The 17,961-nt window shown below is 40.4% G+C and overlaps 1 protein-coding gene across 3 annotated transcripts in view; it reads left to right on the forward strand.

Moving 5' to 3' along the window:
- The window catches only part of ITPR2 (inositol 1,4,5-trisphosphate receptor type 2), a 248,277-nt gene that overhangs the window by 33,518 nt on the left and 196,798 nt on the right, over positions 1–17,961 (forward strand). For all 3 annotated transcript variants that reach the window (XM_062491836.1, XM_062491838.1, XM_062491837.1), the window contains exons 3-9: positions 2,551–2,666; positions 3,778–3,864; positions 4,550–4,708; positions 11,387–11,485; positions 12,398–12,481; positions 13,334–13,480; positions 14,729–14,824. In XM_062491836.1, coding sequence (XP_062347820.1) covers positions 2,551–2,666; positions 3,778–3,864; positions 4,550–4,708; positions 11,387–11,485; positions 12,398–12,481; positions 13,334–13,480; positions 14,729–14,824 — 788 coding nt within the window. The remainder of the gene's footprint in view (positions 1–2,550; positions 2,667–3,777; positions 3,865–4,549; positions 4,709–11,386; positions 11,486–12,397; positions 12,482–13,333; positions 13,481–14,728; positions 14,825–17,961) is intronic.

Raw genomic sequence — 17,961 nt, forward strand, 5'->3', positions numbered from 1 at the left:
ACTTCCTGAGTGAAGGTGCTATTTGCTTACCTTTGATATTCCCTCCTTAATTAGTCCTCAGGAAAAGAAACATTTATGTAAAACTCCATAAAGTAATGGATTGGGAACTAGGACTATCTGGGAATGTCTGGAGAAGTCAGGAGAGACGTTCTGTCTCATGAGTGGGTTGCTAGACTGACCTCCAGGAGGGAATGGCTTTTTGATCTGCTGTGGGGTAGAAAGTTGCTTTATAATCTTATGCTTCAGCTTTTCTTTTTTTCCTGTTTATTTGAACTGTAGCATCTCTAGGGCAGGCACAGTTCCACTCCCTCACAATGTTTAGTATCATGAAGCTTGAATTTACATAGTGTTGTTACTCTAATAAAATAAATGGGGAAAAAAAAAACAACAACCCAGAGAAAAACTGTGAGATGACCTGGTTTCAATGCACCTGGAATCCTAGAAAGTAAATTAAAATAGGAAAAATCTTGTCTGGAAACAAATAATATGATTTTTTTTTGTTTATAAATTGAGGGAAGTACAGTTGAATTAATACTGATTTGAAAAAGGTCCTCTGCAGAGTGGTAGCACTGTGCTCTGAGACTCTGCAGGAGGATGGGAAGCACTGTGTTTACTCAAAGTAGCAGGATGTGTGGGGAGTAACTGAGAAATGAAGACTGGTCCTATAAAAAGAAGGTACTGTTCAGAGAAATAAATGTTTCATTAAACCTTCAGAGAAGGCATGTTAATTATAGATTATGACAGAAAACAATAGCAGACTTTTGTCTTAAGAGCTGAAATCCTGATACTTCAGGTAAATATCCTATAATATATAGTACAATTTAATGGTACACAACACTTTAGGGTTTTTTTTCACCTTCTTGGTTTCCAGAATATTGTAAAAATTACCTGGGGATTGTGTACTCTAGGTTGCGTGATGTAGTTGCCATTATAAATGCGAAAGCAAACACCTTTGCAGAGTGCCTGGGTTTGCTTTGATAAGGGTTTGTAGGACTGTTTCCTTGGAATAGAAACTCAGGGCTGCAAGGTGGGGGCAAATCCTGGAGTACTTTGGGTCAGTGCCATGGAAAGTTCTGCCCCTGGGGGCAGTTTTGTATGGACAAGCTTTGCTGCTTGAATAGGGGCTGGGTCAGTCCTCAGCCAGTGCTTGGCCATCTGTGCCAGTGAAATATGGAGGGCTCATAGTTGGGGACAGACTTTCCTTTGACATCCACAGACTGCAGCCCCACTGGGGAAGAGTTTCACCCTACAGCACCCAGGCAGTCCTCTACTCCCACAGCAGAACTCTTCCCTCTTCTTGCCTGTTGATACTCGTGGCGTGTCAAAGGACAATTCACCAACATCTGCTACATTAAATGTCTGTCAAGTCTTGCTGCTTTTAGAGCAGTTGATGATTGTGACTGTGCAAGACTAGATGTTGTTTATAATTCTAAAAGTAATTGGCTTTGGATGAATCACAAGCCTCTATTTCCAGTTCATAGGACTGCCACTGGACAAAAAAAAAAAATCAAACAAAAAAACAAAAAACCCCACCAAAAACAAAACAAAAAAACACCAACCAAACAAACAACAAAAAAAAAATACCCCAAAACCCAACCCAAACCAAACAGAAAAAAACACCCAACAACAAAAAGCCCCAAACAAACCAGAAACTCTCCAATCAGGGAATTCCACAAAATTCAGTTTATTGCCAATTAATATTATCTTTCAATTATTGATTACACTATTGGGAAAAAAAGATGAACAATCAAACAAGCATTTAAGGAAGAACCCCTTGGCTTCATTCCAGATGTCTATTCCCTTTCTTGATCTGCAGCCTCCTCACTCCACATGGGGAGGTAGTGGGGATGGGATGAGGGTTGGTGTATTGAGATTCTTTTTCCTGTGCTGCTCCTCATTTCTTACTCAGCATCTCAGCATTGGCTGCAGTCTCCTCCTTCTTCTTCTCCTCCTCCTTGTTCTCTTCTCACCCTGTTCAGGTGGCTTCTCTCTCCTCACCTGCTTTTTTCCTGGTCTGTTGGACCATGGTGATGTCCAGCTTGTGTCACTTTGATTAACAAATCTTAACAGTAAAAACAACTCAGTGAAGGCACAGAGACCCAAACTCTGTGTGAACCTGCTCGGTGGCTGGCACTGCTGAATTCCTCGGCCAACCCTGGATTTAGCAGTGCCACGAGGAGCTGGGCAAGCCAGGTGTGTGGCATACAGACAGCAGGACCATTCTTCCAAGGTTTCACATGCCTTCAAACAGTGCATCTGTGATGTTGGGGTGCTCATAAATCAGCAGGCAGATATGGCAGGATCACAGCTTGGGGCTCTTGCAGAAATTGCACAAAGTGGGAACCTGTGAGGCTCTAAAGGCTTTATGTTCCACTCTAATGTTGTGTCACCCTGTTTCTGGCATCATTACCACCAAGCTGACTTGGTGGCTATGCTTAAATACTGGTATCTGGACATTTTGGGACAAAAAAACCTAACCAAACCATACTTACAAATGAAGGAAATGTCTTTCACCATGACTTAGGAGTATTTCTTTCAATCTTTCCCCAGACTGCCTTTTCAAGGTGTGTCCTATGAACAGATATTCAGCCCAGAAGCAGTACTGGAAAGCCAAGCAAGCCAAACAAGGAAACCATACTGAAGCAGCACTGCTGAAGAAACTTCAAGTAAGAGACATCTGTATTTGTAATCTTATCTCAATCTGCAGGCTGTAGAATTACAATAGCACCAGAAAGAATAATAACGAGTGCCTTGGGAACCACTGTGATAGGTATTATTATGCCACCATGGCAACTCTATGTTCTCCTTAGCTCTCCAGCCTCCTGACTGGCCTTTATAGCCCCTGGCCTGGTGTTTATCTCACTTTGGGCTGGGGGTTTTGCCTTTGCTGTAAGCAAGGTAGTGCTTTCAGAAGTTTTATAAAGTAAAAATGGAGTTGTTAAAATCAGGATGGAGCTCTGGTTTAAATAATGCTGGAAATCTTTACCAGGAATTAGGCAGAAGAATGGACAAAGGGATGTCCTCAATGCTTAAGCCAGGAAATTCCTCAGAATTGTGTTTGTCCTTGCCTTCAGTCTAGGTGATTCTTTTGGAGATTCTATTTTGCCTCAAATACAGTGTGGATGGAGCAGCTCATCTGTTTCTGAAAAACAGCTGGCCTGATGTTATAACTGAGTGCATGAGACTAAGTGAAAGCAAGGTCCTGTCAAACCTGGATGACATTTTTGTGGGCAGTGGAGAAGTCACCAGTGCTTCCAGTTAAAAACAGCAAGGAAAGCACATGGTGGGTGGCCAGAGTTACACAGCAATTAGTGCTGGGAGCTGAGAAGTTGCTCTGTGGCTGTGTTTGACCCAGTCTATTGTGTTTAATCTTAATGTTCCCAGTTGTGACATACTGTTTTTGTTTTGCTGTAAAGTCCATGTGTTTATGTACAAATAAACCCCAACAAGTAAAAGCAGTGGTGACAGTGAGAAGCAAGTCATAGGCTCCTGTTTTATCCTTTATAGGATGAAATAAAGCACCTGGAATTACATTTTGGGCTTGAAAATTTTTAAAATAGCATGTATCACAGACATAACCCATGTATTGTGACAGAGTCCCTATTTTGAGTAATAAAAAAAAAAAATCAAAATCAGCATCAGGATTTCGGTGCTAATATTTCCAGTGCAGTAATGCTTGTAGGTTGCAGGATTTAAATATGATGCCATTGCCTTTTTGCACTGTGCCTTTCAGGTGCTTCTTTTGTGGAGTCTAAAGAAATAATCATTCTCTTGCAGCATGCAGCAGAACTGGAACAAAAGCAGAATGAAAGTGAAAACAGAAAGCTGTTGGGCGAAATTGTAAAATACAGCAACGTCATCCAGGTAAGCCCTATTGAAATCCATCTGCCTTCTCAGTGTTGGAAAGGAAACGGTTGTTTCATTTCAAGGTTACAGTGAAAATGAAACTAGCTACCTGCTGTAATCTGAATTGTCAAGGGTCAGGTAAACAGAACTTGGTGAAGTTTACAGTATTGTGCTTTTCTGCCTGTTTCAAAGTTTGCCAGAAGTGCTGCATGTTCCTGTTTAAATAATATGTCATAATAAAAATTCTATGTGTATTTTTTGGTGCTGTGGTTTAGAATCTGAATGTAAACGTGTCTTTTATCTTCAAGACTTATTTCAAAATCATGCTATAGAGGTGCTGTGCAGCTCCTTTTAAATCATTGCAGTAATCTGTATTTCATGACATATGAATGACACAGGAGCTAAGTTCTTAAGTGCAGTACAACTTTTCTGAAATGGATGTAATTCATGAAGGGAGCACTGCAATGGATCCTTGCCCTGTTGTAAAGTTGATCCCTGACACATTTCTCTCAATCTGAGATAGATAATCTGATTTCCTAAAGTGTAGCATACTTTGATAACTGCCTTCTAGCTTTATTTATAAATTATATTTATTATAGAAAATCTCTGCAGTGTGAAAGCTTGCACCTCCTCTTTTGACCGGAGGGAGAAAAAAGAACTAAAAGCTGTACTAATTTTTTAAAAAAATATTCTTTGTTCCCAGCTACTGCACATAAAAAGCAACAAATACCTCACAGTCAACAAGAGACTGCCAGCTCTGCTAGAGAAGAATGCTATGCGGGTGTCCCTGGATGCTGCAGGGAATGAGGGCTCCTGGTTTTATATCCAGCCATTCTGGAAACTGAGGAGTGAAGGTGACAATGTAAGTGGAAATACTGAATGTGTTAAGAAGGAGAAGGGAGAACAATTCCAGGAGACATAATTTCTTTTCTGCAGGCCTATTTCTTAATGGATTCAGTTCAGGAAAGAAGAAATTAGAAGAGTGATTGGGACTATTATCTTTCACGTGTAACAGGAAATTGTTACTAAATTACATGGTTTGGAATCTGATGTGGTGCCATATTTAACCGAGCCTCTCCATTGAGGCATCTTTGCTAGTTCTGCCTGTTGTGTGCAGATTTACAAAGGTGACAAGGAATCATAGTTTATGCTAGAATCTGGTTCTTTTTTTTTTTTAATATTTTTTTTATTTTTTGGGCAACATTTTTTTTCAAGAAGTCAGTAGAGAAAGTCTCAAGGAAATACCTCAGGCTTCTTTAAATCTGTATTCCCTCCTGACATTAAAATGGTATCTATGATTGGAGCTGGGTTGGATAGTCTGGAAGGTCTTTTCTGGGTAGGTTTCAGCAGGAGTCTTGCATATTGATGAGAGGAAGAATGCCCAGGAGAGCTCTTTGCTGCAGATCTGAGAGCTGTGCCATGAGATCACAACTCCCTCCTTCACTCTGTGGCTTGGTTAAGTGCCTGATTCAGATCTGCCTCTGGGAAGGCCACACGATGATGAACTCGTGTGGTTTTATATTGTAGACCTGGCTGGGAATGTTTGGCTTCTTTCCCCTGTGCATAATCAGTGAAAGCCTTCTTGGGATTGTAAAAGGGAATGCCTCTTTTTTCATGTATTTTCTCTCATTAATTTTGTGGTTACCCAGCCCTTGGGATGCTCTCCAGGATGATGAATGTGGTTACTTGCAACTCCTTTTTCAATCTGTTGTGGAGAGGAGAAGGATTGCATTCCCAGCTCCTGATCAAATATCCCTAAGTCAGAGTATTTCCCTGCTCCATGTAGTGATCAAAAGGGTATGTGAAAATCCTCATTTTTCTGAAGCAGAGAAGGGAAGGGAAAAAGGAACAAGTCCCATCCCCTTCAAAAAATCCTCTAAAATGAATGCCCCAAAAAACCCTGACCAGAACTAAAAAAACCCCAGCCTCTAACAACAACAAAAAAAGAACAATAAAACAAAACCCCCTTTAATTTATTTATATTTAAACATTTTTATATTTCTATATGTATATTTATATCTATAGTTTGTAATTGCATACTATATATAATATATTTTATATTACAATATATGCAATATAACATATACACAATATTTTGATATTATATACTATATATTATATATATTTAGATCACTTGTATTTATTATTTTATATTTATGTTTTATGGGTATATAATTAATATTTCTATTATTTATGAAAAAACCCTACCTCTAACCAAATAAACAAAAAAAAGTTATTAAAATTATATTTTAATATTTATAATTTATGTTTATATATTATATATATTCTAATATACTATAACAATATATGTACAATATTATTTATATTATAAACAATAAATATAGTCTATGTATATATATTAATTATATTAATTCATACTTTCTATTTAAATATTTATTATACTTGTATAATTATATTTTAATTTTTATATAATTTATATATATACTTATACAATGTAAAAAAGCCCCATGATTCTAACCAAATAAAAACAAAAAACCCTTTATTTTAAATTATATTAAAATATTTTTAATATTTTTATTTTTATGTTTATATGCAGAATCTACATTTATCTATTGTTACATATTTATATATGTAATATATAATATGTTATAATAATACATATTATTTCTATATTGTGCTTATATATATTTATAACATTGTATTTATATTTAATATTTATTTATATTTATATTTATGTATTTATATATTTATTTTATAGTTTTATATTTATTCTTAAATATTCAAATATTTATTTATTTATTTATTTATTTATATTCAAAACTATAATTTAAACTGTATAAATTCATTCACCCTACACATCAGAACCACAAAAGTATAAAACCTTGGTCAACCTTTGCCCTTGATTTTGGCTCACTGACACACACCCAGACTATGCAGCAGGGCAGAGCAGCTCCGGGCCAAGTGCATGGTGACATCTGTGACACAGGAGACGACAAACTTGGGGACACAACAGAGAGAGAAAAGTCTCAGCTAGAAGAATGATTGCAAGCACTGAGAGAATGTGAAATGACACGACTGAGGTGAGACCGATGGTGAGGTGATGAGGCTGAAGAGCTCTGGAGGAAGGAGATGCTAATGGAGTGACTTATTCCAAGAACCGCAAAGAATCCTACGGTCAGAATCCTTCTTCACACTCGTACAAGTCCTAATCCGCTGTAATGGATTGTTGTGATGCACAGCTGTCGATAACAGCTCAGAACAAGACCTATAAAGACATCTGACTGGATGCTTCTAAAGAGACATGCAATTCTGATGCCAGTCTGAGCTCCCGAGTCAAAGTTTTGACAGTACCGGCGCCAGGCTGAGGAACGCAGAGATCAGAAATGCTAAGAATTACACCAGTGTTTCCAAAAAGTCCCTCCAAGGGCTAAGGCTTCCAGGTGGAACCTGCTCTGGGTTTTTCCCCGTACTAGATCCTTTCCAGTTTTTGTGTGCAGTCTGGTTTCTGGGTTTTCCCCCATACCACATCCATTCTAGTTTCTGGGCATAATCCTCTTTCCAGGTTTTTCCCCATACCAGATCTATTCTGGTTTCCGGGTTTTTTCCCATACTGGATCCATTCTGGTTTCTGGGCAGATCTGGTTTCCAGGTTTTTTCCCATACTGGATCCATTCGGGTTTTCTGAATCAGGGTTAGTGCCTGCACCCCTGAGGGGTTCTGGCATTGTCGTGCATTAGGGTTGCTGCATGCAGCTGTTCTCAGAGAAACAGGGGTGTTGGGGTGCTGTTTAGGGTTTGGGTTGAGGGCTGGTACAGCTGTACTCTACCTTATATCCAAACCTGTACCCTTTGTTCTCATTGTGTGCTCTCTAGCCCTTGAGCCCTTTAGCTCTGAATCCCTCCCTCAGCCTCTCTGTCACTGTCAAGTCCCCCTGCTGAACCCACTACCCTACAACCCTACACCTTGCAGCTGGGGATGTTCCTTATCCAGTGGGCCCCAAGAGTTGTCCCACAACTGGGACATGTTTTCCACAGCTGTTCCTACCCCAAGTGTAGCCCTGAGTCAGGGCAGAGGCTGACAGAGCTGAACTCTTTGCAATGGTTTTGCATGGATGAGGGGTGGGAGCAATCCCTGGATGTGGAGGGACAGGGATCCTAGGGTGGGCTGGGGCAGGAATCCCTCAGTTATCCCTTACCCTATGGATCCTACCCACCCACTGTCGCTTCCTGGCCAGCCTTAGCGTTTGTGTTACTGCCTGCACCTCTGAGAGGTTCTGGCATTCTCCTGCATTAAGGTTGCTGCCTAAAAAGTCTTGGACAGTCCCGTCTCCAAAGCTGACTCCAAAACCCCTCCCAGCGAGTCCTGACCCAGCACCCCACTTTGATCCCATCTGTGGGTTGAAGCCCTTGACTTATCTCTTGGACGTCCGGGGATGCGAACCCACGTCGGGTGCAAAGGAAGGCTGCCTCATCCTCTGGGAATTTCCTGCTATCACTGGGCTGCTTCTCTTAGTCGGCTACAGTAAGGAAAACCAAACATCAGTGCGTGATCTCAGCAGCACCACTGGCCAAAACCCGACAATTCTGCTTCTCACCATCTCCTGAGAATGCCCGGGTCCTTGGGCCGCACGCTTCGGCCACGCTGCGGGGCTGACGCTGTCCCCTTGCAGAGAAACACGGCAAATACAGCACTCGGGGGGGGCCTCTGCGTGGCTTTTCAGCTGGGGAAAACAAACGTGGCTCGGACATTAGCCTGGTATTTCTTTTCCTTCTTTGGAGAGAAAAAAAAAGTGGCTTATTGTTTTGGCTTAATTTCTTAGAATAACATAAGTTCAGCATCTTTGAATTTCTCATGGCTGGACAGTAAGTGTGTGTGTGACACTGTGCAGAGGGAGGATCTGGGATTCCCACCTGTCATCTGCAATGATTCTGTGAGCCCTTACAGCTGAGAGCTGCAGAACCATGCTAGGCCTTCAAAGTCATCCTCAGCACTGCAGAGGTTTTGATTCCATTTTCTACTGTTTCCAGCCCACATAATGGTTTGGGAGCAGACTTGCTGATCTGCAGAGATTGCAGATCAATGCAGTGATGGCAGCAAGATCCCATTCCACAGAACCCTTTCCTAGTCCATTCCGTAATCCTCATCCATGGGGATTTATCTGACAGGCTCTGAGCTGTGAAGGCCATGTGGAAAACTGGCCTAGGCTTATTGCTAACTCAGAGGACTCAGTTCCTTTGGAATGGCCTGCTGCTAATTTTCTTTTTTCAGGTTGCCTTTCAGAGCTGGCAATTTGCCACTGTAATTTACAGAGGGAGTTTACAAAGGGAAGTTATTTCTTGTTTCTACTAGGCCCAAAGGGATTTAACAATTTTCTTAGCAAATTTCCAGTGATAAAAGTTAGTCCTCTGGTACCTCTCCCCTAAGTGCTTTTGTACATTTCTACCTCTTCAACAGATACACAAACCAGGCAGCTGTTTCACAGAGGACAGGAGTAGCAAGTGATAGGCAAAATCCTCATTTTCCTCTCACAGATGGAGGAAGGCTTCAGCCTTGTACCCACTCCTTCCTTTTCAGTTACTCTCAGACATGCAAACCTTTCTATTCATAGAATTAGCCTGGTATGTCAGGCTCTTTCTCTGCTTAGAAACTTTGTTGGTTTTATAAAACTATATTTCTGTGCTATAGTGAGGAAATTCCCTAAGAAAACATGTATTAGAAAGTCTTTTAAGCAATAGAAGTGAGTATTGAATTACTGCTTGGACGGCTGCTACTGTGTCAGGTAATGCATGCAAGGTAGAGCTATATATGCCATATGTCCTAAAAGGAAAGGAATCTGGGAATCCGATACAGGAAGTTGTGTGTGTGACTCTTCTGGTAAGCAATCAGTTTTTTAGCCCTGTGAAATACTTTAGAACTTAGTTTTCTGAAAGAAGGTTAGCTTAGTTTCACTAACAACTGATTAATTTTGCAAGTCAATGAAAGTAATGAAAGAATATGCTGAAAATTTACAGTAATTGGCATAACTACAGTATTTTCTGCAGAAATTGCATCTTCGTCTTTGAAGCTGCTCTTCAGTGGAAGATAGGACTAATTAAGGCTAGAGCTGTTTCCAGATGGACTGAGCAGCAAAGTATGCCCTGATAGCAGGATTGGTGGTGTGTGGATTGCACTGCAGTTATCTGCCATTTTAGAGTTTGCTTCTTTTTTCTTTTTAAATAAGATGCTTAATGATTTACTCTTTTACTGATTTAGTTGTGATAGTCCTGGTGTACATGCAACAATTTTGAAGTCCTTATTCCACTTTGCAGGATGCATACCTGGTGGTATTTTGGTTAATGAATTGTCTGGTCATAACTTCTTAAAACAGGCTGTAAGTAATGTCTGTGTGAAGCATGGCATGCAGGAATGTATTGCATAAGGAATGTGTCTTAGAGGCATCTTGTCATTATTTTGGTTCTGTCGGTGAACTTGTTCCCATGACTTGGATGAAGTAGGATTTCTGTGTGTGATCTGAGCATGGTGACACGGTCCTATGCTACTGTTTATGTTAGCTGTGTTGGTAAAGAACAGGCAAACCTTCCTTTTCACCTCTGCAATGCGTGGGCCAAATTCACCTGCACTGAAGTTGCACAAGGCTGAACTGGGCTCAGCTTTTTAATAGGAAATGTGCTGATCAATGCAGAATGTGTTTTTGTTTATTTGTCTTCCAAAAGAAAGCATGGCTTGTGCAGCATTTCATGTAATAAGAAAATCACATGTAGCCACTTGTCTTCATGTCTGTGTGTGCTCAAAATTGCTGTGAACAACATAAGCAAATCAGGACCCAGTGCCAACCAATCTGTGAATTGATTTTTTTATTATTTATTTTTCCCCCCCTTCCAGGCATGAATTGAATTCTCCGTATGCATGTCTCAAGCAGTTTTTATGTTAAAAAAAATTTTGTATATTGTTTTGCATATTATAAAGAATTGCAGGGGCATGTGAATTTGCCTGTAGGGAACCAGCCAGGAATTCCTCTTGTAGAGAGAAGGTCTCTCAGCTGTTGTACCTGCTGCCTGTGCTGAGCTCAAACATCATTTAGCAACAGCAGAGGGGATAGAGTGGGTCCACCTCTTTCTGCATTTCCAGGAATTTCTGTGCCTTTCTTTGTTGCAGTCAAGCAGTCTGAATCACAGAACTCCTGAGCCTATCAGGACATTTGCCAGCAGATGGTCCACAGAGCTGGGGGCTCACGATTAGTTTCTAAGCTTTCTCTGGGATAAAGAGAACTTAATGTACCTTTTAGATGAACTGAGCTGCCTCTGGAATTCATAGATTCGTATCTATTTCCTGGTCTGGAGTTTCTGCTAAACCAGGGGACACACTTATTGGGAATGTGAGAGTTCATTAGGGTGAAATCTTGAACCCAAGTGATTGCAGATCGTGGGTGAACAGACCTGCTGTGTGAATTGACTGCAAATAAATTCACCAAGTGTCATTCCTAGAGCATGCAGTTGAGTAATTTCCTAAATATGCTATATCACTTCATTTTTTGGGATAACTACATAGATCTAAATTGCATTTTATTTCTGACTTCCAGGTAGTGGTGGGAGATAAAGTTGTTCTCATGCCAGTCAATGCAGGACAGCCTCTGCACGCCAGCAACATTGAGCTTCTAGATAACCCTGGCTGCAAAGAGGTGAGTTCAGGGGGTCAGGAGGGGTAACTACTGTTCTGTGATGGTTATATAAAGGCTGAGAGAATTGGGATTGCTCAGCCTTGAGAAGAGAAGGCTTTGGGGGTGACCTCATTGTGGCCTTCCAGTGTCTGAAGGGCACCCACAGGAAAGAGGGAGAGAGACTCTTGACAAGGGCCTGGAGTGACAGGACAAGGGGCAATGGCTTCACAATGACAGAGAGCAGGGTTAGATTGGATATGAGGAAGAAATTCTTCCTGTAAGGGTGGTGAGGCCCTGGCACAGGTTGCCCAGAGAAACTGTGCCTCCACATCCCTGGAAGTGTCTAAGGCCAGGCTGGATGGGGCTCTGAGCAACCTGGGATAGTGGAAGGTGTCCCTGCCCATGGCAGAGACTTAGAACTGGATGGTCTTTCTATCCCTTCCAACCTTCCAATAATTCTGTGATTCTGTGATATGTTGTTCTTTACTGGTAACCAGAACCCACCATGAGCCCACCATGGGCTCAAAGCCAGCATTAAAAACTGGTTCCAGCTTAGCCTCAAAACCCCAAGATGAAATATTCTCACTGCATTGATGCTCTGGCACTGAAAACTCTCTGAGATTTCCTTGACTATTTTAAACTCTGACTGATGTGAGAGTAAATCCTCATTCAGCATCCCTTTGGGGTGCTCTTGGTAGGCTGTCAGCAAACAGAGCAGCATTTTCTCACCCAATCTTCTCCAACAGAAGATTGTTAATTACAATCATTAACACTTGAGAGCTTTAGGACCAGTGTTAGGAACTGTACACATATGTAACTAAACCATGTCCCTTGCCATCCTAGATGTGGTGTGGTCTTTCAGAAGAATGGAATATCTAAAAAAGAAACTAACATCCCCTAATAGTATAATTGGGTATTTTATTTTTCCTAAAGGTAAATGCTGTCAACTGTAACACAAGCTGGAAAATAACATTGTTCATGAAATTCAGTAGTTACCGTGATGATGTACTGAAAGGAGTAAGTATGATTTCTAAATTGTTTTTTGAATCCAAAAAGTCTTACTGTATTTTACTGTAGAGAAATATTACCTGGTGAATAAAGGAAGAAATAAGGACTTTATGGATGTGTTCAAAGTGGTATTACAGGCTTATAGATGACAATAGCTTTAATAAGATAATGTAGCTTTACATGCTGAGGTATTGCACAGTTTTCATGCCTGTAGATTTATCTCTGAGATACTTTACATTTTCATTTTAAAGATAATTTTAATTTATCCTCACATGTACCTTAATAAATCATTATCAGCTGGCTGTTTTTCGGTAGGTGTCAAGGTACCAGCAGTTTTTGAGGAAGAATTTGAAAGGGAAAATGGTACATTTGTACAGACACATTTAAGGATAGTGTTTCAAGTCTTGGGGAGAGGCAGGAGGAAACAAAAAATATTCCAGCAGAAGAAATAGAGAGAGGGGGTTGGTGTTGATTGCAGAGTAGAAGGGATAAGATAATACAATGTTAGAAAAATCTTTTCGCTTCCCTTAAATAGTAAAAGAGATTAGAAATTTAAAAAACAATTTAGTAAAGTTAGCTAGAATTAAAAATCACCTTTAGGTTAATTTTTGTCCATTGTTCATTGTGGTGCTTTTGCAAATGGCCATGGGTCTCCTGCAGGACTGAATTATTCCATCTGATTTCCAGACTTGGTGCTAAGATCAAATGCTCTTCACTTGGTACCTGCTCCAGCAATAAGAAACTCAGAAGTATTTTCTTCCTATTTTGCTTTGCTGGCATCGCTGGAGCTGTTACAAATAGCAGATTAGTCTGGTGGCTTTGCCTACCACTTAACAGTGCTTCTTTTTCATATTCCTTTAGGGAGATGTTGTGAGGCTGTTTCATGCAGAGCAAGAGAAGTTTCTGACCTGTGATGAATATGAGAAGAAACAACACATTTTCCTCCGCACTACATTACGTCAGTCAGCCACGTCTGCAACAAGTTCTAAGGCACTGTGGGAAATAGAGGTATTTTTTTTCTTCTTTTTATAAATATTTTAGGACCTGAAGGCCAGGGCTCAGTAAAAAACCTTCACCACAGCATGAGTCATTCATAGGCTCCTGATATCATCACACACCTCCCTGTAACTATTATTATTTCATGAAGCAGTTTGTGTAGGATGAACCCTGAAGAAACTGCTTTATTGTTCTGTGTGTGTGAAGAGAGGAGGCTTTCTTACTATATTTACCTGCACTAAAATGAGGAAGAGTCAAATTTCAAATTCAGATTTGACGTAAATTGTGTGATTTTATCAAAGCCAATCAAAGGACACTCACCTCCTGAGTTTTGAGTGTTTACGTTTAACTCCATGTGCAGTATGCAAAATGGAAATCCATGGCAGACAGGAAATCTCCCATACATCACACAACCATCAGCATTTCTTAAAAGTTAACTTGAATGAAGGTGGTGTTGTGAATGGGCGTGATTTTGAGAAAGGAACTAGCAAACATTTTTGTTCAACTAAGAAACACTGGAAATGAGTAGTTCTCAAATCCTTGCTATTAATAATGTAACTCCTATACCCAAAAGTTCTTGTGTGATAAACAAACTTTGTTTGTTTAAAACATTAAAAGTATTTAAAACAGTCTTCAGAAAAAAATGGTTGATTTTTGTCTGGGTAAGGATTTTCTGGAGTAGAGTGTATTGCACTTAGGTACTTACACTATTGTACTTATTGGTGATTGCTCCTTAAAGGAGACAGACACTGCTAGATTTGAAGAAAGCAAATGACCTACAGCTCAGTCAAGGGATAAAAGAAATAACCTGGGATATTTCAGATGATAAGAGGATATATCACTTGAATGAAAATTTTTCGGGAGCCCCTAGTATTGTCAAAACTAGAGTTGGTATAATTGATAAAATAATGTAAGATAGTTTGGATTTTGCTCTTAAGTAGTGCCCAGTAGTGTAGAACAGCTCTCCTTACTTTCTTGAGCTGCAGATTCACACCATCTCACTTAAAAGCAAAATTTGGCTCATGATGTTTGCAGGGAATAGATTAATGAAAGCATGGAAAGTAATAGGAGTATTTCCTAGCATTTGGCAAAAAAAAAAGGTGTGAGTAGTTGTTATCTATGGTGAGCACATAATTCCTGTCTTTGACAGGCTGTAATGATGTAGTTTGCATATTTTTCTTAGGAGTGAGCTGCAGGAAATGTCAGGGATCTGAAGTATGATGTTGAGGAGCATGATTAAAATCTAAATTCTTCTTTTAGGTTGTCCACCATGACCCTTGCCGGGGAGGGGCAGGACAGTGGAATAGCTTGTTTAGATTTAAGCATTTGGCAACTGGAAACTACTTGGCTGCAGAGGTAAGAATGCCAGTTAAACAAGTGTTTGTGTGCTGCCTTACCAAGTCTTGCTGGTTTAGAACTGCTGTAGCAGGTGGGTTGGCAGTGTAGATCTTCACAAAGAGCACACACTGGGCCTCTGCTGGGTCATACTGTATTGCTGCACCCAGGGATTGCAGGGCAAACACCACTGGTAAATATCCACCATGTTTATACTGAAAACCCTTGGGTTCATTTATATCTCTGCTCCTGTTTGCCCTTGACTTTTGGAGCGATGTTGTGACTGCGTGTTGGTGTCATGCAAGTTCATTGTGATTGTATAGGCTGCAAGGTTCTGCTATTGCACTATTGCCTTTTGACTAAAATTTGAATAAAAAAACATCTGATGAAGTCTCTGTTCCTTTAGATGGAATGGAAGGTCCCAGAGGAGAAGGAAGATCTTGCAACTTGTCTGGTTACTATCTGGTACTTTGTATTAACGCAAAAGAGTATTGTGACTCCCCAAAAAAACAGTTTAATATCTTTTATGACTCCTTAAAAACAAAATATGGCTCTTGACAAGCTGGACTATATCAGATAATACCAAGTTTATGAAATGGTACAGCCTTGGATATTTTGATGGTTGCAAGAAGCTGTGAACTTCCAGAGTCATATCTAATCCATATTAACACTGTCTGTGTCCAAGTTTTATCAATGGAGTGAAAATTAGGGTTTTTTCCCACTGATTTAGTTAGGATTACTTATTTTAACTTATGCTTTGAAATATGAGTGCAAAAAATTTACTGCAAGAAGAAAGTTATAAATTACTATGTAGTAATATATAGTTAGGGAACCCCTGCTCTGACTGGGTTGAGTTAGATTTACAGCACTGCAACTTCTGTATACAGACAATGCCTTAGTATTCCCAGGGTGCTGCTTTGATTTTTCAGCTCCTGTAACAGCCTGCACTGAATTCAGAGGAAGAACAAATAGGAGCTATCAAACCTTCATTTATTTCTAATTATGTCAAGGACACTATCAAAACATAAACAGTGAACTGTAATAATAGCTAATAATAGCTAATTTTCAAGAGGCAACCAGTACTCCCACCTGAGAGTGGGAGTATTTTCCTTTTTGCTTACAGTAAGGGAGGCTCCCAGTAGGAAGATTTGACTGGCTGAGATGATGGAGAGTCAGGAAATGCACTGAGCATACTGATGGGCTTCCTTCTTCCACCAGGTAATCTGTCTGGGGGATTTTTAGGCAAAAAATCTTCACGTGAAGAGGTGCCACTCTGCACTGAATGTCAGACCTGAGTTTAGCTCCCTTCTACCCCTGGAAAGGAAATCCCCATCAGGCAGACTTGTAATAATAATTGGCAACAGTGGAGTGAGAGCTGGAACAGCTATTGGGTTGAACAGATGTGATATGCTGGGACTGGACAGCTGCATTAGTAACTGTGTCTGTGAGTTGTAAAATACCTGTGGTGGAGATATTAAAGGTACTCTTGCAATAAAACCCTGTGAACTGTGTTTGCACAGTTCATATGTCAGGCACAACACATCAGCCAGCCAGACACGTCAAAGATTTATGAACAGGCAGACAGACGCCTCTTGTGCGTGACCTAACTTTAAATCAATTGGGCAAAGCCTACTGAACACTTATCTGTGCTCTGGCAGCACAGGGAGATTACTCATGGTATGGATTATCAACAGCGTCACACATTGCCATGACCTGATTTTGTTTAAGCCTCCATGATAGAGATATCTGGAGTGGAATAAAAAATACAAACACAAGAAGAAATTTCACAAATCTTTTAAGCATTCTGTTGTTGGCCAATGATGCGATTTCTGTTACAGTTTGAGCTGTTGTAAATCAGGATTCATCACTGTTTATAACTGTCTTTTTTCTTACTTCATCCTCCCTTAAATCAACTTTATGTCTGCCATGGAGGCTTCTGCAGGGGAGTCTTGCATGGGTCAAGTTTCAGAAAAAGAGCAGAAGCGTCCTTCACCTGAGTGCGTCCCTTTTCTCCTCTCATACCTTGTGTGAGCAGCCTGTGCCTTCTCGTTTCCTTGGAGTTGTCCTGTGCCAGATGTAACTGGTCAGTCTAGTTTGGGATTTGGTGGGTCACTACTGAGCCACATTGGAAAGGGATGCCCCTGCAGCTTGGGAATGGCCAGGGGATGATCTGGGGACTAAGAAAACTGAAGATGCTTGCCTCAGAGAACTAAGGAATTTCAAGCTGATAAAGGTGCTTCAATACTATAGAAAGTGAATTAATTAAAAAAAAAGGGAGGCTATACTGTTGTTCAATAAAAAAAACATAGGTGAGGACTTGTAAATCTAATTGTTATAAACTTGAGAGGATGAAGTCAGGATGTGTAAATCCTAAATTCCATGTTCCTTAGAAGTACAATCAGTCATCCAACTTTTGTTGCCTTTCAAAGACCTCTGATATCTAGGACTTCTGACACAGTCTCTGGTAGTAGTATTTCCTTTAATCCTCTTTCCACTTGGCATTATTTAGCCTAATTTTAATTACTGCGCTTTGAAGCTCTTTAAGACTTACTAGTACCTTATAGTAACCTAGATCCTTCTCCCAGACTTTGGGCTGAAGATGAGCCACCCAGAAAGATCCACTGCAGAAGGAGCCACAGTGGGCGACACCTGGTGATTCCACACACCTGCATTGCCATTCCTCTGCTGCTCTGCACACCCTGGGTCACTCAGAGTGTCTGTGTGCTCTCACGCAATTACTTAGACAAAGGAGGAATATACTAAAGAAAGTGTTTAATGTTTGGTGATGAGATATGGGACATTGGAAATCTGGGTACTTGGCAATGATGTCTGACATTAGGAAACCTTAAGTCACAGGCTTACACATTCCCAAAAAAAGTGGAACCAAATACTCAGCTGAAAAATTGGAAAGATAAATTTTCTTCTTTGGAGACAGACAGCGGGAGTTCTGCTGTTAGTGTCATAAGGGCTTGTTTTCACCCAGAAGAGCTGAGCCAGATCTTCAGCAGGAGATTTAGGCACTAAGCCACCAGCTAAGATTCAGGCTCCTGAGTTTCATTCTCAGAACAGAGTCTTATTCTTGTCTTCACAGAGTCAGCAGTCTTTTAGAAAATGTTCTGCAGAAGATCCTTTTTATAGCCCTGGTTACAGCAAAAGGA

This window comes from Cinclus cinclus, chromosome 4 (genome assembly GCF_963662255.1).
Source record: "Cinclus cinclus chromosome 4, bCinCin1.1, whole genome shotgun sequence".
NCBI lineage: Eukaryota > Metazoa > Chordata > Aves > Passeriformes > Cinclidae > Cinclus > Cinclus cinclus.